Genomic DNA, 27,429 nt, shown 5'->3' with positions numbered 1-27,429 from the left:
CAATTACTGAGCTACTTGCTGCAGTTTTGATAAAATCACTGTTTTATCTACTGCAGACCTCTGAATGCTGAGCTCTGTATACGCCACTGTTTGGCAGCTTTCTGTGTACACTGTGAATAGGCAGAAAGCTTCCAATCAATTGTGGGGGCTGAATGCTGAGCTCTGTATAACCCCGCCCACACCACTAATTGGCAGCTTTCTGAGTACACTGTGCATAGGCAGAAAGCTGCCAATTAATGGTGGGAGTGGGGTTATACAGAGATCATGAATATAGAGGACCACATGCAGATGTACTAGTCCTGAAGTGATAATCTCCTACTGATAAAACTGTGATTTTTTTCATAACTATGGCAAGCATCCTGGTAAGTGACACATCACTGGAATCAGAGTCTTTGTCTCTACATTAGGCTGCTGTCAGATTAGGTGGTAAGAACCTGGTAACAGATTAATTTTACAAAGGGCTTGTCTAGTAGTGGGCAACCCCTTTAAATCAATCTAAAAGTTTTAGACCATGCATATTTTCACTAAACCACAGCCATTTTTCTGTTATATGAATATTGAAATTAGTTGCAAATGTTTGCATAAAAATGATATATGCCTTTATTTGCAACATTTTTGGGCACAGGTTATGCTAAAAAAGTACAAAAGCACATAAAAAATGGACACTATAGAGCATGTAACGTATTGTCCTTGGTTAGCGCCCTCTAGTGGCCATGCATTGTACAAATCTCGCCTACAAGACTTCTAGCGCAAAGACAAGATCTCTATAACTCCCAAACTGAGCAGCAATCTAATATGAGAAGATCTACATCTTTGTTGCCCATATCAACCAATAACTACACAGCTTTCATTTTTTTGAGCAGTTGAAGAAATGAGAGGTGTTCTGTGATTGGTTGCTGTGGGCAACAAAACAGTTTTCTTACTAGTTCTAATAACTAGAATCTGTTAAAGGGATCTGCTCGGAGGTGGGACTCACATTTTTAACAACAGGTTCCCTGTTTGTGTTAAGAAACCACACCCATTTTAAAACCACATCAATTTTCACACACTTTCCTTAGCCACAACAAATAAGTAATGGCAGCTAAAAGTAAATCACTTAATCTTTCTTACCCTATTTATACCTTCATTTATAGCTTGATTGTCTCCTGTCAGGTCCACATTGTTCCAGTCGCTGTCAGTCACTTCTTAGTATGGTGAATAGTATTAAAGGGTTTTTTACAAGTTCTTAAAATTAGTACTAAAGGAGCTTTGCTTAAATTTTAAAGGACAAGCACCTCATCTGTCTGCTGCACCTAATCTCTGGCCTCAGCAGCCACAGGCCAAATGTGTGTGACATACCACCAAACAATTGCCAGACCACATATTACCACCACATAGTGATTGAATAATTGCACATAAAGGGAGAAATACCACCACATCATGACCAGGCCACATATTATTACTACTTAGTGACCGAATAATGCTATGTATGTACAACTGTCAAATACAGCAACACCAAGACTAGACTACATATTACCCCAACATAGTGGCTGAATATTACATACAAGGGAGATATATCACTACACTATGACCAGACCACATATTACCACCACATAGTGACTGAATAATACCACATATAAGGAAGAAATACCGCCACACCTTTACAAGATCAGATATTACAATCACATTGTGAATGAATAGTAGCAAGTACAAGGAAAAATACCACTACACCATGACCAGATCACATAATACCACTACATAATAGTTACTCAATTATACAATTCTAATCATTAATAATATCCACAATACTAATAATACTAATATCATTAGTAACATTACACACAGGGGCTCTGTATATAGTGTATAGTGTACAGGTAATATAGGGATCACCATTGACATTATACACAAAACCTCTGTATATTCTGTTCAGTACACAGGTAATACAGTGATCACCAGTGACATACACAGGAGCTCTGTATATAGAGTAAGTGTACAGGTAATACAGTGATCACTGGTGACATTATACACAGGAGCTCTGTAAATAGTGTATATTGTAGGTGTACAGGTAATACAGCGACTATAGCTGAAGTAATTCATCTTCACTTTTCCTCTTCCTCCAATGCAGACTGCTATCACTTTCTTCCTGACAGGACTCGACATGCATGAAATAATACAATCACCTATAACTGATTGCTTCTAAAGCATATTACCATTGCACCAGATGAAGAAAAAAAGTGATAGTCACCCTCACAGAAACAGAACCTCCCTTTTGTTTCCCTGTATGAAAAATAATATCCTCAAAAACAATATATATTACAGCACTAATAGTATACCCTAATTGGCCAATACAGTAATTATGTTCCCCAATTGCCACCATGAAGCAATAATCTATGTTACTCATTCTGTCCTGATATAGTAATTATGTCACCCATCCTGGCCCTTTCCTGTAATAATTTTTGCCCTTGTGTAAATAATTCTCACTGTCCTGGCCCATAATGTCCCCCAATAGTTTCCTCTCACCCGGCCCCTCCCTATAATAATATCCTCCATCCTTGGTTTCGTTCTGTAATGTGCCCCATCCTGACCTCTTAATGTAGTAATGCACCCCATCCTGGTCCCCATATGGCCTGATACTGGACCTTACATGTCCTCCATCCTGGTTTCCATATAATCCTCCATCTTGGTCTCCATTTGTTATCCAACCTGGTCCACACATATTCCCCCATCTTGGTCCCCATATGTCATCCAATGCAGGTCCACATATAATCCTGCATCTTGTTCCCCGTATAATCCCCCATATTGTTATTCATATAATCCCCCATCATGGCCTCCATATGTCATCAATCCTGGTCCCCTTATAATCACTCATCTTGGTCCCCATATGCCATACATGCTGGTCACTATATAATCCATCTTGTTGCTCATATGTCATCCATCTTGGTCCCCATCTAATCCCCGATCTTGGTCCCCATACGTCATCCCTCCTGGTGCCCATATGAATAAAATTCTGAACTAAAATTAAAAAAAAAAGGTTCTTACCTGTCAGGGTAAGAACCTTTTTCATGCCAGTTTCCCCCATCAATGCCAAAATGGACGAAGTTGCATTGAGCTGAGGTGTGACTCCATGCCTCGTCTAAATCATGACGAGCTGTTGAATTTCTTACATCAGAAATCTTACCTCTGTCGGGGACTGGTGTGGAGCACAGAGGCGCATGTTTCTCATCAGATGCTTCAGATTCATGAAGAGGAGTGCCTGAGATTCTACGATGCACCCGATTTTCTCTCCAATCTTGACGAATAAGGGCCTTTGAGGAAGAAAGTAAATGAAATGGAGGGGAAAGGGGGAGATGCAGCTGCAGTATCTCTCACTTTGTATGTGCATGAAATATAATACTGTGAGAGGGGAGGAGGAGGAGGAGAAATGGATAAACAGCTGGTCGGCTTACAGGACCCTTCACAGCACTTGCCAATCATAAAGAGAAAATAAATATTTGCAGAAACCAGGAGAGTGAAGGAAAAAAGTGCAAAATATGCAGCTTGCACCAAGTATTTCTAGCAGCATCACATGTATTATGCATCAGTGTCTCAAGAGGGTATGAGTTGTTTTTATTGGAACGATGGATTCTTTCTAAATTGCAGCCCACAGGGAATGTAACTACCACTGGGTTATTGCTTTTTCGAAAGGCATGAAGAATTTCATTGTTGGGGAATAGATCAGAATTTTTATCCTTTTAGAAGATACAGTCTCTAAAGTTCTAGATTTCATGGTCATGTGTTTCATATTTTATTGTTTTGAGACACAAAATAAGAAAATCCTCTTTTCAATTGAACACTCAAGAGCATCAATTTCTCGAGAAATGAAAAAAAAAGCACAAATCAAATTTTTCTTCTTCGACAGCAGCCATGCTGAGTATGGATCGCAGCAGGAACCTGATGGAATTGAACGTGGTTGAAGTAGTTCTTTTATAAACTTGTGTCATGTAGAATTGCATAGCGTGTCATTGACTTTTTACATTCATTTGCTGCTCACTACATTACTATATTAGTAACTGTTGTGGTTTATTTCCCAATTTTAACTGGTCGTTATCTAACAGCTGGATACCAGTAAGCCAAAGACGGCAAAGTTTATCTCTTTATGTTCCACGAAGTATAAAACTTATGAGCCTGAATGTCATGCTGTACTAGTAGGGGCACTAAGCGACAATGGAGAAACTGTTTCTAGAAGTAGTTAGCAGACTACCTACTAGAGGGCGCAATAACAATAGAATAGTCAGCAGGCCTAGTTATTACCAGGATGTCAAGTCAAAACCAGGGGAGAAGCAAATCGTGGTCAGGTGCTAGCCAGAGGTCGGGAACCAGGAAGTAACACCAATGTCAGAAGGGAGAAATGGAGCCGAAGTCAGGTACAGCAAAGCAGGGTCTGAGAACAGGAGATCAGGGCTACAAACAGGGACGGGAGAGTCTCGGGATGGGACCGGGATGTCAGGAGGAGCTGAGCAGACAGATGGTACAGGAAGATGCTGGAATAGGAGAGACACGGGATGAGACTGGGAAGTCAGGAGGAGCTGGGCCGACACAGAATACGGAGAGGGCTCAGGTCAGGACAGTAGCTGGGAGGTAGGACAGATAAAGGAACACTCACGGGAGCCAGACTCACGGGCTGCAGAGCAGGAACTATTACTGGCGGTGTTCCAGTAGCATCACAAAGATATAGCGGCCTGATCACCGAGACGAGGTAGATGAGAATAAACCCGTCCCATGACCTGTAACCCAGGGGAGAGATACAAGCAATGACTCAGTGGTGCCTGAGCCTGGCACAGATCATGACACTGACACAGAATTAATGTTTGACTGCAACCTCAGGTTCTTCCAGTCCATGCAAGTCTCTAAAAATACATTTCACGGTGGAAATTAGAAATAATTGCAAAAGTTAGTTATTTTCTAATTAGGCTTTATTACCAATATATTACCAATATATTATTAAAAGCAACTATTTACAAATATTTGGGCTCAGTTTTTCTATTCAGCTACGGCAACTATTTTGCAGAAAATGAGAACAGGAAGCTCAGCCACATTGGTAGTCAATGTTGCTTAAGCTTTTTATCTAATGGTAAAATGATTCTGTTAATAGAATATATTGATAAATTTACAGATTTCAGAAATAAAAAAGGCGACGGACAATTTGTACTTCCTATTTTAATCTTTGCAGTTGGTCACCACCACAAAATTGAAAACAAAACAAAAAACAGTTAAACAGACATATCTAGCAAAGTTTGGATACATCTGTGACTTTTCAGGTAAATGCATAAACATAAAGGACAAAAAAGACACAAAGAAAATATGAGTTATAAAAGTGAATTGACAAGAATATCATGAGTTGAATCTACCGCACTACAATTAGAAGTGGGCAAATTTATTTGAGTGGAATTGAATTCTCTTAAAAGTTAACAAAAATCTGCATGATAAAGAATATGGACTTTTTCTATTTTACTCTAACTGCGAATCTAGCTCAGGCTGCCATCTTTCTGAAGAGTAGATGGCCAGCAAAAGGTTAAAAAGAAAAGAGAACATACCCGCTCATCTCTACGACTGCCCCCGATGCTCCCTGCCTGCTGTCTAGTCTTCTGTGCCTCCATGACATCACATTTCCAGCCCCACGATCATTCTAGGCCGGGGTTTCTGGTTACCAGGAAACTATTGAGATAAGTCTACATGGGCCGTGGCCTACTTGCAGCCAGAAGTCATGGCTAGAGAGGAACAAACCGAACAACAACTAAAAAAACATTGGTCGGGTTTGGATTTGAATCCTTTACGTGCAATATTTCACTCGCGCGAGAAATGCTGTGCTCAGGTTGGTGCTCAGTCCTGTTCGAGCCGCTTGCAGTGTTTGCACGGCTCGCACTGGGAGTAACAGCAGTGTGATCACATGTAGTGTGCAACCCAAAAAAACAAAAATTGAAAATGCCCGGCCACCATCTCCTGGAAGTGATCTGAGTATGGCTGGCTGTATGTGGTCAGAGACTCAAACTGACAATCAGTGTTTCCGAACCTCCTCGGGCAAGGTTCAGTCATGTGCAGGCTCGGTTCGTTTGCAGCCAGTGAACTGAACCTCCAAAGGTTCACTCATCTTTAATCATGGCCAAGAGTGAATGCTGGGTCAAAAATGCAACACTACAAAGTCGCAAAAAACTGAGGAGTGGGCAGGGAGCAGTGGGAACAGCCGGAAAGTTGAGAGGTGAAGAGAGTATGTTTCTTTTTAACCTTTTGCTAGCTGCTTACCTCTCTGCCCCCCTACTTCTTTATGCCCACTGTCCGGTTCTCCGTGCCTCTGTCGCACTACATCTCTGTCCCATAGTTCACTCTCGGTTGGGGCTTCAGGTCACAAGTAGTCCTTGGAGTTCACTTTGCATGCTCTAGGGCCTCCTTGCGGTCGTAAGTCCTGTCCTAGAGTGAAAACCTGCCCGCAATTTCCAGCCACAGGCACCAGAGGTCACTGTACATGCATCAAACTCATGAGCTTGCTCACGACTGGAAGACTAGAGACAACAATGGCCGGAGATGTAACGTGATGGAGGTATGGAAGACAATGGGCAGGGAGGAACATTAGCAGCAGGAAAGGTGAACAATGAGGTGACTATAAGTATTTTTTACATCTTTTATTATGATCTCGGGTGAGGAAAGACCCCAGACCATAATAAGGGATGATAACTTTGTTGAGAATTCTTTGAATTGAATTTCCCAGTAAAATATCTTCGAACAGGAAAATTCAAATTTTGCCTTACCTTACATCTATAATTATAATGTGAAAAAAGAGCCTTATTATTGTACAGAATATAATAGTATGTTATTGTGATCTTTAAGTCATGAGAGAAAAAACAGAAAACAAACGTAGGTTATGAAACGATAGTTTGTGAACGATAAATCACTAATTTGGGCACTATGTATAATTTGTGATCTATGATTTGATCATCTATTATATGTGTTTTTCATTATTTTATTTGTTAACATTTCTAAGTTGCACGGGTTTAAAAAGTCGTGCTGGAAAGCCAAAAACTTAATTTGTTTACATCTTTATCCAGCATTCTGTGCTAATTATTTCTTTATATTGATCAGAGTTCTGTATATCTGATAGAAATGACCTGGGTAAAAATATAGATAAATCATAACCTTCTGGCTGACTGTAGCCACCACTAAGTGGCACTTAAGAGCTCAGTGCATACAGTTTAATACAATGTCTACGCAGTAAGATCCTAAGCTCCCTCTAGTGGTGGATGAAGGTAATAGGAAATAATTATCACAATAAAGATTATTAAGACATTAATTCTCCCAGAATTTTGGACCTTATTAGTTTAAAAATGCAAAATGGTGTGAATTGAATATTTGAGAACAATTTAACATTTTAACATAGTTTGTAAGGAGAGTTTTAATACTACTGGTTAATATAGATCTTTACATGTATGTCTAACCCGGACATTTTTATATTTTTCTTCCCGCAGGTCAAATGGCTGGAGATCACACACGGCTGGAGTTCCACAACATTGAAACTGGGATAATAACCGAACGCCGTTACTTGTCGACTGTGCCTTCTAATTTCATAGGCCATCTACAGAGTTTGTCATTCAATGGCATGGCTTACATAGACTTGTGTAAAAATGGAGACATAGATTATTGTGAACTGAATGCCCGATTTGGTTTCAGAAACATTATTGCAGATCCAGTCACTTTTAAGACCAAAGCCAGCTTTGTTTCCCTTGGCACCCTACAGGCCTACGCCTCCATGCACCTTTTCTTCCAGTTCAAGACCACATCTGCAGATGGCCTCATCCTGTACAATAGTGGTGATGGCAATGACTTCATTGTAGTGGAGTTGGTTAAAGGGTAAGTACCATTTCATGGTTTTGGCATAGAATGAGGGTGTCTTACAGTATATTTATCTGATTTTAGAAATATTAATAAATTTTATGCTCTACAAAAAAAAACAAAGGAATATCAGTTGACAATAAGATGAATATAAGCTTTTCTTATTTTACTCATGGGCTTTGGGCATTTAAAGGGAACTTGTCAGGTGCAATATGCACCCGGATCCACAAGCAGTTCTGGGTATATATTGCTAATCCCTGCCTAACCGTCCCTGTATACACTAGCATAGATAAAGGGATCTTTAGAAAAAGTATTTCTAAAGATCTTATATCGTATGCTAATGAGCGAGTGGACTAGTCCCCTCGGCGTTAGTTCCCCTTGCTAGTTGGCTCAATTAGCATGTTAGTACACCCCTGTAGGTGTGCTAACATGCTAATGAATGCGCAGCGTCACAGGATGATCTCACTCACCTCTCCTGTTGCCATCGCGTCCGACGCTGGATTTCGGCTCAGTGCTCATGATCCCAGAGTTTGGGGCATGCGCACTATGAAGCCGGGTGTACGCATCCTGGCTTCAAACTGAAGTAGTGCGCATAACAGAAACTCCGGAGTCATAAGCACTGAGCCGAATCCAGCGTCGGACGCGATAACGGCGGAGAGGTGAGTTAAATCCTCCTCTGACTGCACATTCATTAGCATGTTAGCATGCCCACAGGGCAGTGCTAGCATGCTAATGGGGCCGTCTAGCCAGGGGAACTAACACCCAAAGGACTAGTCACCATGCTCATTAGCATACGATAAAAGATCTTTAGAAATACTTTTCTAAAGATCTCTTTATCTATGTTAGTGTATACAGGGACGGTTAGGCAGGGATTAGCAATATACACCCAGAACTGCTCATGGTTCTGGGTACATACAGGACCTGACAGGTTCCCTTTAAAAGGTTTCTTCATGAATGCAGTAAAATGGCCCAACACAATATCTGTGGATTGTTGTGACCCTCCATTTGCAAGAAGCAACTTTTACTTCCAAAGCCATTTATATGACTATGTAACTTAATAAAGATAAGTCAGTCAATCTCAGAAATCAGGTTTTGAAGTTGTCTAAGGCTTCTGCCACACTCACGTGAAATTCACGCACGTGCCGAGAGACACGTATTTCCCCTGCGTGTTGCGTGCAGGTAAGTACGTGTCTCTGGTACGTGCGTGACACGTGTGTTCTACGTGTGCTATCCGCGATAGCACACGTAGAACCGGTAATTAACATACTCACCTGGTCCTTGCTGATGTCCGCGCTGCTGTCCGTGGTGCTGATCCTCGGTCTCCAGCCCTCCCGTCTCCCCGCTGCTGCTGCTGCCAGGCAGTGAAGTGAATATTCAATGAGAATAATGAGCGGCGGTCGGCAGCAAGAGGCAGCAGCGGCAGAGGCAGGAGGGCTGGAGAAGGTGAGTTAATGTTTTTTTTTTTTTCACTGACATGTGTGTTTTCTCCGGCGCGTGTCACACGGGACCGCATCCACACTACACCCGTGTGGTACGGGTGCGGGCCGTGTGACACCCGTGCTGCGGGAGAAATCACTGACATGTCAGCGCTTTGAAAAACGCACATACGTACAAACGCACACGGACACACGTTCCGTGTGGTTTTACGTTTGTGTGCCTGCTACAATAGGGTAGCATTGGTTAACGTGTCTCCGTGCCGCCGGTACGTGTAAAAAATGACAAACACGTGCCGGCAGCACGGATGTGTGTCGCAGGCCTAAAATTGTATTGGGGTATGATAATGCACTTACAGCTTCTCAGTTCCACTACATTCCCAACTCTGGCTTTTAAATAGGTCATTGCTCTGGTACACTGTCAGTGACCTGTAAATCCGCCACGGTAGGGTGTTGCTAGTTCAGGAATTTTGAGGAAACTGAGAAGCTGTAATTGCATCATCACGCCCCAATGCACTTCCAGTCTGAATTTGAAAATGTGATTTTTGCCCTTTGGGGTTTTACACGGATGGGTCTTATTTCCTAAATGGCTACACTGTCACATAAATATTTTTTGTGTAGGGTAGGGGGTAAACATTGCTCACAGGTTCCCTTTAATCTTGTACAACAGCTTCAAAAGCATTTTTTCCAGAAACAGTGCTTCTGTCTTGTATTACAACCCCTTGAGTGGTGCCGAGCTACAGTATCAGACAAAGACCACGGATAAGTGTGGCGCTGTATCTAGAAACAAAAACCAGACCCTATTTTCAGATCTCGGACACTTTTAAGGACACTGCATTCTGGTAGTAATTACAGGAAGGCATTATACAATATATGCTTTAACTGTAGAAAAAACATGGACCGCATATCCAAAAATCATACATTGATTTATTGCAGCTAAGCAAGAATTTACAAAAATGAACTTAAGGTTCTTAGTTTTATATTCTGAAGAGACTGTAGGAAACCCACTACCACCTAACGGCGAACCTCCGAGTGAGTCTATGACCTAAAACGTGCAGCACCATATGCCAACCATAGGTGGAAAGACAACAAACCAACAGGGGGCACGACCTGGTGCCCAACAGCATGCATGCTGCAAGGCAAATCGGTCCATGTCGCCTCATTTTTGGTTTTATTTGGAACAGCACGCCTCCATTTCACCCAGTCGTATTTGCAACAGGCGGTCCGACAATTTTTTCTCTCAGCTCACAGTCTGAGATCATGTGGAAAGTGAGATTGTTAGCTCCTTTCACTTGGTTTTGGTGCTGTGTGGTGGCCACTGCTCTGCCATGATGCTGTACCTGTGAGTTGGTGTGGCCTGGAGCCATGAGGGCTTTGCATTGAAGCATGGGGGCTGTGGGGCACCAACTACTCCACTTGTCAGTACACTGTGACTTTAGTGGTGGTCAGTGCATGGCTGCAAGCCTTTTAACCTTTTAGTTAGGGACGCACTAAGAGGTTCTCCGTGACAGTGGGTTTTATATAGTGTGCTCAAGATTTCTCTCGTGCCTCCCCCATACTCTGGAACGCTCTACCTCAGCACATCAGACTCTCCCCTACCGTGCAAAGCTTCAAGAAGAACCTGAAAACCCATCTCTTCCAACAAGCCTACAACCTACAATAACCCTCTGTCCATTACACCACTGCGCATCCAGCTCTATCCTCACCTATTGTACCCTCACCCATTCCCTGTAGACTGTGAGCCCTCGCGGGCAGGGTCCTCTCTCCTCCTGTACCTGTCTGTTTTGTATTGTTCATGATTGTTGTATGTATACCCTCTTTCACTTGTAAAGTGCCATGGAATAAATGGCGCTATAATAATAAATAATAGTAATAATAATAATAATAATAATCAGGATGTTAAACCAAGAACCTCATGTTAATTTTTGTAAATTTTTGCTTATCGACAATAGATCAATGTATGATATTTGGATGTGCGGACAAGTCTATTTTTTTCTACAGTTATATTATACAATATTTGTCATGTTTCTTAGAGTCAGGCTTATCCTAGACATTAAGTAATAGCAGTGTCAGCCGCTGTATTCAGCAGGGATCATACCAGACTTTTCAGAACAATGCTCAGAGGTCGCCCAGAGCTATTGAGGACGAGGGAGCAGTGGAATTTGGACACGGACAGGACTTTAAATTGTTGATCCATGCTGGGAGTCTGGACAGACAGTACTGTGTATAAGTCACCGCTGTAAGATAAGGGTCATTGGGAAGTATCATACAAGCTTAGATGCTGAAGAAACTCAGAAAATAACCAGTGTCAGTGTGTGTCCCCGTGTGAGCTCTCCGCAGGACGAAACTCTGGGGGATTGCGGTCTTAACAGACAGTCACATACTCTACTGAAGGAAATAGATCAGTACATTACTAACACCAAATCATTTTACAGAACAAAAAATATAAATACAACACTTTTGTTTTTGTTCCCTTCCCATTTTTCATGAGCTGGGCTCTAACATCATAGACTTTTTCTATCTACACAAAAGATCCTTATCTCGCAAATATTGTTTACAAATGTGTCTTAATCTGTGTTAGTGAGCTCTTTTCCTTTGCCGGAGAAATCCATCCACTTCACAGGTGTGGCATATCAAGATGCTGATTAGACAGCATTATTATTGCACAGGTGTGTCTTAGGCTGGCCATAATAAAAGGCCACTATAAAATGTGCAATTTTACCACACAGCACAATGTCACAAATTTATTTAAATCTGCGTCAGTGAGTACTTGTCCTTTGCCGAGATAATCCATTAACCTCACAGGTGCGGCATATCAAGATGCTGATTAGACAGCATGATTATTGCACAGGTGTGCCTTAGGCTGGCCACAATAAAAGGCAACACTAAAATGTGCAGTTTTACAATACAGAAAAGCAGTCAATATCTGATGTGATCACCGTTTGCCTCACGGGATTACAACAGATCTCCTTCACATAGAATTGATCAGGTTGCTGATTGTTTCTTGTGGGTAGTTGGTCCACTCCTGTTCAATAACTGTGCGAAGTTGCTGGGTTTGAGCAGGAACTTGAACACACTGTCGTATACACTGATCCAGAGCATCTCAAACCTGCTCAATGGGTGACATGTCCGGTGAGTATACGGGCCATGCAAGAACTGGGATGTTTTCAACTTCCCGGAGTTGTGTGTAGATGCTTGCAACATGGAGCTGTGCATTATCATTCTTCAACATGAGGTGATGGTGGTGGATTAATGGCACAAAAATGGCCTCAGGATCTCGTTACAGTATCTCTGTGCATTAAAAATGGCATCAATAAAATGCATCTGTGTTGCTTGCCCATAACATACCCCCACCACCACCATGGGCTACTCGATTCACAACATTGTCGTCAGCAAACCACTCACCCACATGATGCCATAGGTGCATCTTGGCATCTGCCCCGTACAGCAAAAACCAGGATTCATCCATGAAGAGAACACCTCTCCAATGTGCCAGAAACCATTGAATGTGAGCAGTTACCCACTCAATTCGAGTACAACGATGAACTGCAGGCAGGTGGAGACCCCCAATGAGGACATTGAGCTCCAGATGAGCTTCCCTGAGACGGTTTCATACATTTTGTGCAGAAATACTTTGATTATGCTCCGATTGTTGCAGCAGCTGTCCGGGTGGCCGGTCTCACATAATCTTGGATGGGAAGATGCTGGATGTGGAGGTCCTGGGCTGGTGTGATTACACGGGATCTGTGGTTGAGAGGCCGGTTGGATGTACTGCCAAATTCTGAAATGCCTTTGGAGACGGATTATGGTAGAGAAATGAACATTAATTCATAGGCAACAGCTTTGGTGGACCTTTCTGCAGTCAGCATGCCAATTGCTCAGTTCCTCAAAACCTACAACATCTTTGGCATTGTGCTGTGTGATAAAACTGCACATTTTAGAGTGGCCTTTTCTTGTGGACAGCCTAAGGCACACCTGTGTAATAATCATGTTGTGTAATCAGCATTTTGATATGCCACACCTGTGAGGTAGATGAATTATCTTGGCACAGGAGAAGTGCTCACTAACACAGATTTAGACAAATTTGTGGACAATATCTGAGACAAAAAGGCCTTTTGTGTACATTGAAAAAGTCTTAGGGCTGCTTTACACGCTGCGACATCGCTAGCAATTGCTGGCGATGTCGAGCGTGATAGCTCCCGCCCCCGTGCACATGTGATATGTGGTGATTGCTGCTGTAGCGAACATTATCGCTACGGCAGCGTCACATGCACATACCTGGTCGGCGACGTCGCTATGACCGCCGAACAATATCTCCTTCAAGGGGGAGGTGCGTTCGGCGTCACAGCGACGTCACCGCGACGTTACTAAGTGGCAGCCGGCCAATAGAAGTGGAGGAGCGGAGATGAGCGGGACGTAACATCCCGCCCACCTTCTTCCTTCCGCATTGTCGGTGAACGGAGGTAATGAGATGTTTGTCGTTCCTGCGGTGTCACACATAGTGATGTGTGGTGCTGCAGGAACAAGGAACAACATCGTACCGGCAGCAGCGATATTATGAAAAGGAGCAACGTGTCAACGATCAACGATTTTTGTCGTTTTTGCGATCGGTGATCGTCGCTCCTAGGGTTTACACGCTGCGATGTCGGTAACGACGCCGGATGTGCGTCACTAACGACGTGACCCCGTCGATATATCGTTACCGAAGCCCGCCTTAGATATCAGGTCATGAAAAATGGGAGCAAAAACAAAAGTGTTGCGTTCAGAATTTTGCTCAATGTAGTAAATTAACTCTTGTCATCAAGGGTTAATAAATAACTTAATGTATCTCATTAAGGGCTCGTGCAGTCGATCATTCCAGAGTACCATCTGTCCAAAATCGGATCACACTAGGACCCATGTTATATAATGATGCAGTGCAGATGTTCTATATTTTCCTCTGAACAATAGTGATCCCAAAAAAAAAAGTCTCGGCACGCAGAACTTGCCTCAGATAATGGATGGCGCTCAGCCGTTCAAGTCAATGGGTTCGTGAAAAAAATAAGACTGACATCCGAGTGCCGTCTTATTCTCATGAATTGATGGAATGGAGACGATGGAGAAACATTTTCTTTATATTCTCCACTTCCAAGAAAAACGGATCAAACGCAGATCAAAGTCATATCAGAAACTGATTAGAATAATCAGACCATATTTCTCCAATAAAGAATATACAATCGAGTGAACCCAGCATAATATAGGGCACAGCGACTCCTACACCTGTATATAGAGGTATACAGGCAATGGTGCTATTACATATAGTGATTGTATAATGATACAGTCATGTAAGGGGAAACTGCATCACTGAGCAAATTAAGGCCCTGTGCGCACAGTGCAGTTTTTGATGCAGTTTTGGGTGCAGTTTGTTGCCCTAAACTGCTTGTCTTTGCTTACCCAGCAACATCTATGAAAATTCAGAAAGACTGTGCACACGCTGCTTCTTTTTTCCTTGCAGTTTTGGTTGTAGAAAAAAGAAGCAGCATATCAGTTCTTTCTGCGTTTTGACTGGCATTTTTCCATTGAATATAGTGAAAAAAAAACGGATAAGCTCAAACGCATCCAAAAAACATACGAAAAATGCACCGAAACTCGGCAAAATACACATGCGTTTTTTTATGCGTTTTTTCTGCCAGAGGTGCGTTTTGCTGCAAGTGGGTGGCTTTTTCGCTGAAGAAACAAAACTGCAGTGTGTGCACATAGCCTATGGCTCCAAAAGTTAACAACAAAACTGCACCTTTTGGTCAAAAAACGCACCTTGGGCCAAAAAAAACATTACAAAAAAAGCATGCGTTTTCGGTGCTTTTTTTGCTGCATTTATGTCCCATGCTTTTTTAAGTGAAACCAGTGGCTGGAAAGGTTAAAAAACCGCTGGACAAAAGCTGAAAAGGAATTGACATGCTACAGTTTTTTTGTCAGCCCAAAACTCCACGTAAAAAAATAAATAAATAAAGTGTGCTCAGCATTTCAGAATTCTCATAGACTTTGTTGGAGGAAGGCATGACTAGCAGCTTTTAGCAGCAAAACTGAACCAAAAATGCACCAAAAAAAGCATTAAAAAATGGAGCAAAAAATGGAACCAAAAAATACTTTTGAAGCATATAAAATTCTTAAAGGGATGGTGTCGTCAATTTTTTTTTTCGATAACTGAAAAAATATAAAGTATTAATGATTTAATGTTATGCTTAAATATTATTTGTTTTTAATTGACTGTATCCCAATGCCCCACTGACTGTTTACCAGTACCCCACTGACTGTATCTCAGTGCCCTGCTGACTGTTTCCCAGTGCCCCACTGACTGTATCCCAATGCCCCACTGACTGTATCCCAATGCCCCACTGACTGTTTACCAGTACCCCACTGACTGTATCTCAATGCCCCACTGACTGTTTCCCAGTGCCCCACTGACTGTATCCCAATGCCCCACTGACTGTTTACCAGTACCCCACTGACTGTATCTCAATGCCCCACTGACTGTTTCCCAGTGCCCCACTGACTGTATCCCAATGCCCCACTGACTGTTTCCCAATGCCCCACTGACTGTATCTCAATGCCCCACTGACTGTATCTCAATGCCCCACTGACTGTTTCCCAGTGCCCCACTGACTGTATCCCAATGCCCCACTGATTGTATCCCAATGCCCCACTGACTGTTTCCCAGTGCCCCACTGACTGTATCCCAATGCCCTACTGACTGTTTCCCAGTGCCCCACTGACTGTATCCCAATGCCCCACTGACTGTATCCCAATGACCTACTGACTGTTTCCCAGTGCCCCACTGACTGTATCCCAATGCCCCACTGACTGTATCCCAATGCCCCACTGACTGTATCCCAATGCACCACTAACTGTTTCCCAGTGCTCCACTGACTGTATCTCAATGCCCCACTAACTGTATCCCAATGACCTACTGACTGTTTCCCAGTGCCCCACTGACTGTATCCCAATGCGCCACTGACTGTATCCCAATGACCTACTGACTGTTTCCCAGTGCCCCACTGACTGTATCCCAATGCCCCACTGACTGTATCCCAATGCCCCACTGACTGTTTCCCAGTACCCCACTGACTGTATCTCAATGCCCCACTGACTGTTTCCCAGTGCCCCACTGACTGTATCCCAATGCCCCACTGACTGTTTCCCAATGCCCCACTGACTGTATCTCAATGCCCCACTGACTGTATCTCAATGCCCCACTGACTGTTTCCCAGTGCCCCACTGACTGTATCCCAATGCCCCACTGATTGTATCCCAATGCCCCACTGACTGTTTCCCAGTGCCCCACTGACTGTATCCCAATGCCCTACTGACTGTTTCCCAGTGCCCCACTGACTGTATCCCAATGCCCCACTGACTGTATCCCAATGACCTACTGACTGTTTCCCAGTGCCCCACTGACTGTATCCCAATGCCCCACTGACTGTATCCCAATGCCCCACTGACTGTATCCCAATGCACCACTGACTGTTTCCCAGTGCTCCACTGACTGTATCCCAATGCCCCACTGACTGTATCCCAATGACCTACTGACTGTTTCCCAGTGCCCCACTGACTGTATCCCAATGCGCCACTGACTGTATCCCAATGACCTACTGACTGTTTCCCAGTGCCCCACTGACTGTATCCCAATGCCCCACTGACTGTATCCCAATGCCCCACTGACTGTTTCCCAGTACCCCACTGACTGTATCTCAATGCCCCACTGACTGTTTCCCAGTGCCCCACTGACTGTATCCCAATGCCCCACTGACTGTTTCCCAATGCCCCACTGACTGTATCTCAATGCCCCACTGACTGTATCTCAATGCCCCACTGACTGTTTCCCAGTGCCCCACTGACTGTATCCCAATGCCCCACTGATTGTATCCCAATGCCCCACTGACTGTTTCCCAGTGCCTCACTGACTGTATCCCAATGCCCTACTGACTGTTTCCCAGTGCCCCACTGACTGTATCCCAATGCCCCACTGACTGTATCCCAATGACCTACTGACTGTTTCCCAGTGCCTCACTGACTGTATCCCAATGCCCCACTGACTGTATCCCAATGCCCCACTGACTGTATCCCAATGCACCACTGACTGTTTACCAGTGCTCCACTGACTGTATCCCAATGCCCTACTGATTGTTTCCTAGTGCCCCACTGACTGTATCCCAATGACCTACTGACTGTTTCCCAGTGCCCCACTGACTGTATCCCAATGCGCCACTGACTGTATCCCAATGACCTACTGACTGTTTCCCAGTGCCCCACTGACTGTATCCCAATGCCCCACTGACTGTATCCCAATGCCCCACTGACTGTATCCCAATGCACCACTGACTGTTTCCCAGTGCTCCACTGACTGTATCCCAATGCCCTACTGACTGTTTCCCAGTGCCCCACTGACTGTATCCCAATGCCCCACTGACTGTATCCCAATGACCTACTGACTGTTTCCCAGTGCCCCACTGACTGTATCCCAATGCGCCACTGACTGTATCCCAATGACCTACTGACTGTTTCCCAGTGCCCCACTGACTGTATCCCAATGCCCCACTGACTGTATCCCAATGCCCCACTGACTGTTTCCCAGTACCCCACTGACTGTATCCCAATGCCCCGCTGACTGTTTCCCAGTACCCCACTGACTGTTTCCCAGTGCCCCACTGACTGTATCCCAATGCCCCACTGACTGTATTCCAATGCCCCACTGACTGTATCCCAATGCCCTGCTGACTGTATCTCAATGCCCTGCTGACTGTTTCCCAGTGCCCCATTGGGCTTGTCCAGATGACAGCAGATGCCTTCTCTATGTTACAGTATAGGGTCGGAGCCTGACAGCTGTCTTCTATGCCCAGGGCGCTGCCATAAAGGAGGTGAGTAACTGTCTTTACAAACACCATATCCAAGATGGCAGCCCCCAGTGCTTCAGTAAAACTAGAATGAAATAAAAACTAAATAAACAGTGAGTTTAATTTTGTATTAAAAATTCTTGATTTCATAATCACTATTATTAATACAAAAATAAAAAAATGCGACACCTTCCCTTTGACAACTTTATAATTAAAGTTTTGCAGAATTCCTAATTCTTTTTTTACATTTCAAATTAAATGAGATTTAATGTTGATAAATGTAAAGTAATGCACCTAGGACGGAGTAATCCTATAGCTGCGTATACATTAAATGGAAGTAAACTCTGGACTACAGAACAGGAGAAGGACTTGGGTATTCTCATTACAAATAAGCTGAGCAGCAGCACTCAATGTCAGGCAGCAGCTGCTAAAGCAAACAAGATTTTAGGGTGTATAAAAAGAGAGATTAGATCCCGTGATCCCAACGTATTGTTACCCCTCTATAAATCACTTGTAAGGCCACATCTGGAATACGGGATCCAGTTTTGGGCTCCACATTTTAAAAAGGACATTCAGAAGTTAGAGTCAGTTCAAAGGCGGCAACTAGACTATTACAAGGAATGGAGGCCTCCCATATGATGACAGGTTGAAAAAGTTAGATATGTTTAGCTTAGAAAAAAGATGTCTCAGAGGAGATCTCATTTATATGTATAAATACATGTGTGGTCAATATAAAGGACTGGCACATGACTTATTTCTTCCAAAGACAGTACTAAGGACCAGGGGACACTCACTGCGAGTGGAAGAAAAGCGATTCCAACAGCTAAATAGGAAAGGGTTCTTTACAGTTAGAGCGGTCAGACTGTGGAATGCCGACCACAAGAGGTAGTAATGGCAGATACTATAACAGCTTTTAAAAAAGGGCTGGATGATTTCCTCAGTACACAAAACATTGTTGGTTATAAATGACTTAGTGACTAAATGTAGAATTGGTGAGGAAGGTTGAACTAGATGGACCTAGGTCTTTTTTCAACCTAAGTAACTATGTAACTATATATATGTAAATTAAATCATTATTTTCAAAATCTTTGTTTGCAGGAAAGGAATAAAAACTGCCTAGTGCAAATCCAAAAGCTGAAAACCAGAGCGGCTCCTCACACGAGATTTGTATCCAATCTCTGTAATCCTCTGTGAATAAAAAATTGTAGAAAATAGGATTGCCCCAGACTCAAGACCCATCCTATTTGCTGCAATGTATAAATGCAGTGTACGCGGGTTTAGTTCACAGAGGATTACAAAGATTGGATACAATCATAGCAAACTCCCAGTTTGGGAATTATTACATTAGGTCTATATATATATATATATATATATATATATATATATATATATTTATTTATTTTTTTTTGTTTTTAATTTTTTATTTTTCAGAACTTAAATATTGATGATCTACCTTTAGCATAGGTTAGTAATAGAGATGAGTGGACCTGTGGTAGTTTGGTTCAGCGGGTGCAGCCGGACTTTAGATAAGATGTGGTTTGGGACTTGCCTTGACTTGAATCCTAATGGAAGTAACTGATTGGGCAGTTCGGGTCTCTACCCACATGCAGTCAGCCATTTATAGATCCCTTCTGGGGGTGGGTGAATGGGGTTTTTACATTTTTTGTATGGTACACACTATATCTGATAACGCTCTTCTTACCCCCAGTGAGAGCCGATCAAACACTGCAAGTAGCTCTCACTGGGCTGAGCACCGAGCGTACCCGAGGACAGTGATGCTCGTGCAAGTGGTGTTCAGAGTCATGACTGCCAGAAGTTCCCAGTATGTAGATCCAGAACACCAGAGACATGGTATGGTGGCCATTCTTGGCCATTGAACCTCTCTTTCATTCACTTGAATGAAAGCTGAGCTGCAGTACCGAGAATGGGCACTACGCCATCAGTGGCGCTGCGTTCTTCTTGCTCCGTGTACATCGGGTCTCCGCAAAATCTTCAGACATCTGATAATTGGATGTTCTGGTAGTCAAACCTCCACTGATATGATATTGATGACTAAACGGCGCTTTACACGCAGCGACATTACTAGCGATGTCGCTCGTGAAAGCATCCGCCACCGTCGTTTGTGCGTCACGGGAAAATCGCTGCCCGTGGCGCACAATATCGCTAGTACTCGTCACACGGACTTACCTTCTTAGCGATGTCGCTGTGGCAGGCGAACAGCTTCTAAGGGGGCGGTTCGTGCGGCATCACAGCGACGTCACACGGCAGGCGTCCAATAGAAGCGAAAAGGCAGAGAGCAGCCGCATGAAAGATACGCCCACCTCGTTGCCGGAGGACGCAGGTAAGGTGTTGTTCGACGTTCCCGGGGTGTCACACGTAGCGATGTGTGCTGCCTCAGGAACGACGAACAACCTGCGTCCAAAAGCAGCAACAATATTTTGAACATGAACGACGTGTCAATGATCAACGATTTGGTGAGTATTTTGCATCCTTAGCGGTCGCTCGTACATGTCACACGCAACGACGTCGCTAACGAGGTCGGATGTGCGTCACGAATTCCGTCACCCCAACGACATCTCGTTAGCGATGTCGTTGTGTGTAACAGGGCCTTAAGTCAACAATATTTTAGTTCCAGAAAAAAATCTTTAATCCTATTTTATTTTTTGACATAAAAAATGGAGTGTGTCATTATTTTGGGGATATTTTTTTATTGAATCTAAGAAACTTTACTACATAATTATTCACCATATTAAAGGAAATCCGTCAGCAGGTGTTTGCTATCCAATATAAGAGCAATGTGATGTTGGGACAGAGACCCTGATTCTGGAAATGTATAACTTACTGAACTGGATGGTGCAGTTTTGATAGAATCCCTTTTTTTCTGTTGAAGAAGTATCAGTGGTCAGAATGTTGAGTTGTGTATAACCCCGAACACACCAGCTTCTTATATGATTGAGCCTAGAATGTACAGGCTCCTACCAGGTTAGTGGGTGTGACCACCTTGGTTAGTGGGCGTGGTGATGTGTCCTCCTGTCCACTATAATCATTCGCCGCCCCTGTACCATCCCGCCTGGGGGTCTTTTTGCCAGACCCCCGCTTCTATTATAAACAACTCCATGCTCACGTGGACTTAGAAAAAGAATGTTTGTTCCATCTGGAAAACATAGGGCTGCATTTTGAACACGCCTCCCATCACGTGACAAATAATGTCATACCTGGAAGGAGCCTGTACATTCTAGAATCTGCCCTTCTTGTATACAGTGTGAATTATCAGCAAACTGCCAATCAGTGATGAGGGAGGAGTTACATAAATTAGCCTGACTAGCCTTCATGTGAGATGTAGTCCTCTAGTGATAAGCTCCTGCTGATAAAACACTGATTGTATTGAAACTTCAACACAGCCCAGTAAGTGATACATCACTGGAATCAGGGTCTCTTACACTATATTATCCTGCTTTCATATTAAATAGCAAAAACCTTCTGACAGATTCCCTTTAAAGTGATCTTAACTCACAGACAAACCACATTATCCTCCCTATGATTATATACAGATCAGTAAAGCCTTATTTTACACTAAATTGTAATGTTCTATACATGCAAAGATAGTATGCACATATGTTATACCGTATACTGCTGGTACCATTCACGCTGTAAGTCTTTGATAACTTGCTCTACAGTAAAATTGAAATGCTGTTATTCCTACATTTGACCACCAGAGGTCCTCAGAGCACTGTCTGTGAATCTACAATGTTTATGAAAACAGCAGAAATTGCAATTTTTTTACTAAAATTATTCCTCATTGTTAATTTCTGTTCTATGACTATAAACATTAATCTAAATTTTAACCAGCAAGATAATTGCTAAAGTAATGCCGATAGAGATTATACTATTATATTTATGTAAGGAAACATACACTTTTATCTTCCAGATATTTACACTATGTGTTTGATCTTGGCAATGGTGCAAACCTAATAAAAGGCAGCTCTAACAAACCCTTAAATGACCATCAGTGGCACAATGTCATGATCTCCAGAGACACCAGCAATCTCCATACAGTGAAAATAGACACGAAAATTACCACTCAGAGCACAGCGGGAGCCAGAAACCTCGATCTCAAAAGTAAGTGCACACGTATTGTCTCCATATGTCAAGTATATGTATAGATGGAGGGAAGAAGATGCATCGTGTCAGCCCCAGGATGGACTGTGATCTAAGCCTTACAGTCATAACAATGTATTATTTATGTACCATAAGAATCAATTCATATTGGATCAAAACTGTTATGAATTTCCAACAATATTGGGATTCAGTTTGCATGAACAGAGCAAAATAGCCGCCATTTCTCTGTAATCTCTGGTGGGTGATAAGGAAATACAAATTAAATTAAAAAAAAATTAGATTCATCAGTCTTAGAACTATCCCTCACATATCTTTGGCCTGCTCCTCACCTGTCCTAGGCTGCTCCTCACCTGTCCTATGCTGCTCCTTACCTGTCCTAGGCTGCTCCTTACCTGTCCTAGGCCTGCTCCTCACCTGTCTTAGACCTACTCCTCACATATCTTAGGCCTGCTTCACCTGTCCTAGGCCTGCTCCTCACTTGTCCGGGGCCTGCTTCTTAACTGTCTTAGGTTTGCTTTACCTTTCTTAGCCTGATCCTCACCTGTCCTAGGACTACTCCTCACCTGTCCTAGGTCTCCACCTCACCAGTTCTAGGCTGCTCCCCACCTGTGCTAGGCCTGCTACCCAATTGTGCTAGTCCTGTTCCCACCGCTCCGAGGCCTGCTTAACTGTCTTAGGTCTGCTTTACCTGTCTTAGCCTCCTCCTCACTTGTTTTATGCCTGTTTCACTTGTCCTAGCCTGCTCCTCACCTGTCCTAGCCTGCTCCTCACCTGTCCTAGCCTGCTCCTCACCTGTCCTAGCCTGCTCCTCACCTGTCCTAGCCTGATTCTCACGTGTTCTAAGCCTCCTCCTTACCTCTCCCAGGCTACTCCTCACTTGTTCTAGGCCTGCTCTTCACCCGTCCTAGGCCTGATCCTCACCTGTCTTAGACCTGTTCCTCACCTGTCCTAATTCTACTTCTCACCTGTCCTAGGCTTGCTCCTCACAGGTCCTAATCCTGTTCTTCGCCTGTCTTATGCCTGCTCCTCACCTGTCCTAGGCCTGCTCCTCACCTGTCCTAGGCCTGCTCCTCACTTATCCTAGGCCTGTTTCTCACCTATCTTAGACCTGCTGCTCACCTGTCCTAGGCCTGCTCTTTACATGGCCTATGCCTACTCCTCAGCTGTCTTAAGCCTGCTCCTCACCTGTACTAGGCCTGCTCCTTACCTGTACTAGGCCTGCTCCTCACCTGTACTAGGCCTGCTCCTCACCTGTACTAGGCCTGCTCCTCACCTGTACTAGGCCTGCTCCTCACCTGTACTAGGCCTGCTTCTTATATGTCCTAGGCAGCTCCTCACTTATCCTAGGCCTGTTTCTCACCTATCCTAGACCTGCTCCTCACTTATCCTAGGCCTACTTCTCACCTGTCCAAGCCCTGCTCCCCACCTTTCCTAGGCCTGCTCCTCACCAGAATCTGTTGCTGATGCAAAAAATGTAAAATAGTCTTTTTTTCATACCCATTGTTGTTGAAGACACCAGGGAGGGGATTATGAGAAGTCCAAGGATTTCAATGTCATGATCCCAATGGGTAAACGTCATCAGGACATTTCTACTTGTACTGATATCGCTTATCCTGAAGTAATACAGTGTCAGTTATAAAAGGGTTAAAAGGAAGGAGGGAAAACAGGAGTGTGTGGAGCAGAGATGAGCAAAGAAAATTTGCAAGATGCTGGTTCTGCGTCCATGACTATTGTTCGTGCCACCAGATGGAAGCCTACTGGTTTGTAGACTCTGCACGACATTATTGTTGAGGGTCAATTTATAATTTAGCATTTTATAGATTCACCCAATGCTTCATTAAAGGGTTTAACGACATATTAGTGATGTGCATCACACCCCTCAGGGGAACAATTGAAGAACAGCAGCGCCAGTGCCCAGGAACAGAAGAAGAGAGAAAACAGAAGCTGATCAGAGAAGCCGATCAGAGGAACCAATAAGAAGAGCCGATCAGAGGAGCCAATGAGAGGAACCAATAAGAGGAGCCGATCAGAGGAACCAATGAGAAGAACCGATCAGAGGAGCCAATTAGAGGAACCAAGAAGAGGAGCTGATCAGAAGTGCCAATAAGAGGAGCCGATCAGAGGAGCCTATCAGATAAGCAGCTCAGAGGAGCCTATGAGAGGAGCCAATCTGATCACAGGAGCTGATCAGAGTAGCCTATCAGAGAAGCCAATTAAAGGAGCCTATGAGAGGAGCCAATCAGAGGAGCCAATCAGAGGAGCCGATCAGAGGAGCGGATCAGAGGAGTCTAACAGAGGAGCTGACCAGAATAGCCAATCAGAGGAACCAATCTGATCACAGGAACCGATCAGAGAAGCCTATCAGAGAAGGCAATCAAAGGAGCCAATCAGACGAGCCTATGAGAGGAGCTGATCAGAGGAGCCAATCAGAGGAGCTGATTGGAGGAGCCGAGCAGAGAAGGTGATCAGAGGAGACAATTAGAGGCGCTGATCAGAGGACCGGCGGTGGTGGAAAAAGAAACTGGGATGGCCACAGACAGATATTTTCTTAACCCATTCCGGGACAGAATTTATTGCAAACTGAATTTCCCTGAATTGTCAGGTTTCACCATCTCTATTTGTGTGAGCTTCATAATATTCATAATAAAGAAGATTTCCAAGTATTAACAGCAAGCAGAGTTTTTGCAAACTGAGAAATTCAAACACCAATTACATAAGAGGAATGTATCTGCCATCATGCGGAGAATACACATTATTGGCGGTGCCTCCTCGGCCCTGAATCCGCTGGTCACACGTTCAGATGTCATTATACAGTTGTAGATTCGATGTGAACTTTTCCACCTTTCCTGGAAGAAGCCGTTTCCTTCATTTCCTCCGCATCGTTCTTTCTGTCTTCAATTTTATTTCAAGGATTTTAAGCAATTTAAGTGCAATTTAGGAAAATATGAAATGGAGCCGAATCTCACTTGTGATAACGACTTCACATTACATGGAAAATGACATAACTTGCATAGACATATGTATGAGAGTTTACGGAGGAAAAACACAATGGACTGAGCATAACATTAGGTAGATCTTAACTAGAAGCTATTTTCTGCTTTGCTTCCATGTATTTCCCATAAAATCTATTCTTGGAGCTCTATATTATGCCGATCCTCTTTTATTCCTCCTGAAAATATGTTAATTAATTGGCCATGTTGGAAAGACTATTTTGCCGGCATTTCTTTTAATTTACAGTCAACTTTGTAACCGTAAAATAGTCATAACTTATCTGAGGTTTGAAGTTACAAGAACAAAATTAGACCAATCCTTGTGTAAAATACAAAAAATTAGACCTATCCTTGTGCAAAATACACACTGTCTATGACTCTTGAACTCCAAATGAATAAGATTTGTTTGACGAGCGCTTGGGAAATCAATACAGCACACACAGCTGAATATGGTGTACTCAAAAAATTCTCCTTTATTAGCACATGTGACCAGTTTATATAGGGTCACAGACAAAGGATAAGTCGCCTCTGAACTATAAGCCAATAAAAGTAGTATGGACAGAAACGGAAATGTGAAACTTTCCCGCCAATCAGTCCTAGGTGAACCCTATGACATCATTAGTTATAAGACAAGATGGTTTTTATAAGAACAAAATGAATTCTGTGCTCTCATGTGTATATACTTCCAGGAGGAATGATGAAGAAACAGAAGAACACGAAGGTCTCGATTTATCAAGACTGGCGCCTGTCTTAATAAGGGGTGCAATACAGTAAGATGCAGACATCCTCAATAATTTATGACGAATTTTTCGGCTACATTCATCCCTTCCCATCCAGGCATAATAGGTTTTTGAAAGCCATCTGAGACTGGCATAAAAACTGCAAAAGTTGCTGAAGTGTTTGATGGGTCGGCTCCAAACTTCTAAGAAAAGATAAGAGACAGTTTGTCGGGGGCAGAATCTAATATTAATGGAGTCTGATAATTTGGCACAGGAAAGCCCACACTTGTCGGATGAAATTTGAGCTCCATTTTTAAATGCAAAAAATATTAAATTAATAACAGAAAATGAAGAAAATAATTACTAGATTAATTTGGGAAATCGTCTACTGAGCTCAAACGAATCAATGTCATCATCTTCAACTTTCTACTGAATAATCCACAACACAAAGAGATATAAAAGAAATGCTGAGAAGTTTCAGTAATTAAAAAGTGAAATTACCAATGTTGTGCTCATTTAGAAATTGGATTTGCCGTTAATTGAATGGCCCGAAGACAGGCGGGGGAGGGGCGGAGGATTGTACATCTGGAAATCCACAGCCTTCATGTTTTATATAGACATTTCAGGGAAATTCTGATGATAACACAAATCATCCTCTAAGTAAAGCCTGATGGCAACAGATTCATTATCTTTCGGAACTATCTACCTGTAGAGATAAACTGTGCCTCTTTCAGATGTCCGGGAGGGTTTTTGTACATGAAAGTAATGAACAGATTTCTATAAGTATGGTATAACAGATTTACATAAGTATGGTGGAACAGATTTCTATAAGTATGGTAGAACAAATTTCCATAAGTATGGTAGAACAGAGTTCCATAAGTATGGTGGAACAGATTTCCATAAGTATGGTGGAACAAATTTCCATAAGTATGGTGGAACAAATTTCCATAAGTATGGTGGAACAGATTTCCATAAGTATGGTCGAATAGATTTCCATAAGTATGGTGGAATAGATTTCCATAAGTATAGTAGAACAGATTTCCATAAGTATGGTGGAACAGATTTCCATAAGTGTAGTGGAACAGATTTCCATAAGTATGGTGGAACAAATTTCCTTAAGTGTAGGGGAACAAATTTCCATAGGTTTGGTGGAATAGATTTCCATATGTATGGTAGAACAGATTTCCTTAAGTATAGTAGAACAGATTTCCATAAGTATGGTGGAACAGATTTCCAAAAGTATGGTGGAACAGATTTCCATAAGTGTAGTGGAACAGATTTCCATAAGTATGGGGGAACAGATTTCCATAAGTATGGGGGAACAGATTTCCATAAGTGTGGTAGAACAGATTTCCATAAGTATGGTGGAACAAATTTCCATATGTATGGTGGAACAAATTTCCATAAGTATGGTAGAACAGATTTCCATAAGTATGGTAGAACAGATTTCCATAAGTAT

The 27,429-nt window shown here is 43.0% G+C and overlaps 1 protein-coding gene across 10 annotated transcripts in view; it reads left to right on the top strand.

Annotated features, from left to right (window-relative positions):
• NRXN1 (neurexin 1) overlaps positions 1–27,429 on the top strand; it is a 2,061,945-nt gene that overhangs the window by 1,097,001 nt on the left and 937,515 nt on the right. For all 10 annotated transcript variants that reach the window (XM_075339225.1, XM_075339229.1, XM_075339228.1 and 7 more), the window contains 2 exons: positions 7,476–7,857; positions 22,071–22,261. In XM_075339225.1, the coding sequence (XP_075195340.1) occupies positions 7,476–7,857; positions 22,071–22,261 (573 nt within the window). The remainder of the gene's footprint in view (positions 1–7,475; positions 7,858–22,070; positions 22,262–27,429) is intronic.

Source organism: Anomaloglossus baeobatrachus, chromosome 3, assembly GCF_048569485.1.
Source record: "Anomaloglossus baeobatrachus isolate aAnoBae1 chromosome 3, aAnoBae1.hap1, whole genome shotgun sequence".
In the NCBI taxonomy this organism is placed as follows: Eukaryota; Metazoa; Chordata; class Amphibia; order Anura; family Aromobatidae; genus Anomaloglossus; species Anomaloglossus baeobatrachus.
The sequence above is the reverse complement of the archived record's forward strand: the minus strand, read 5'-3'. Positions and strand labels throughout refer to the sequence as shown.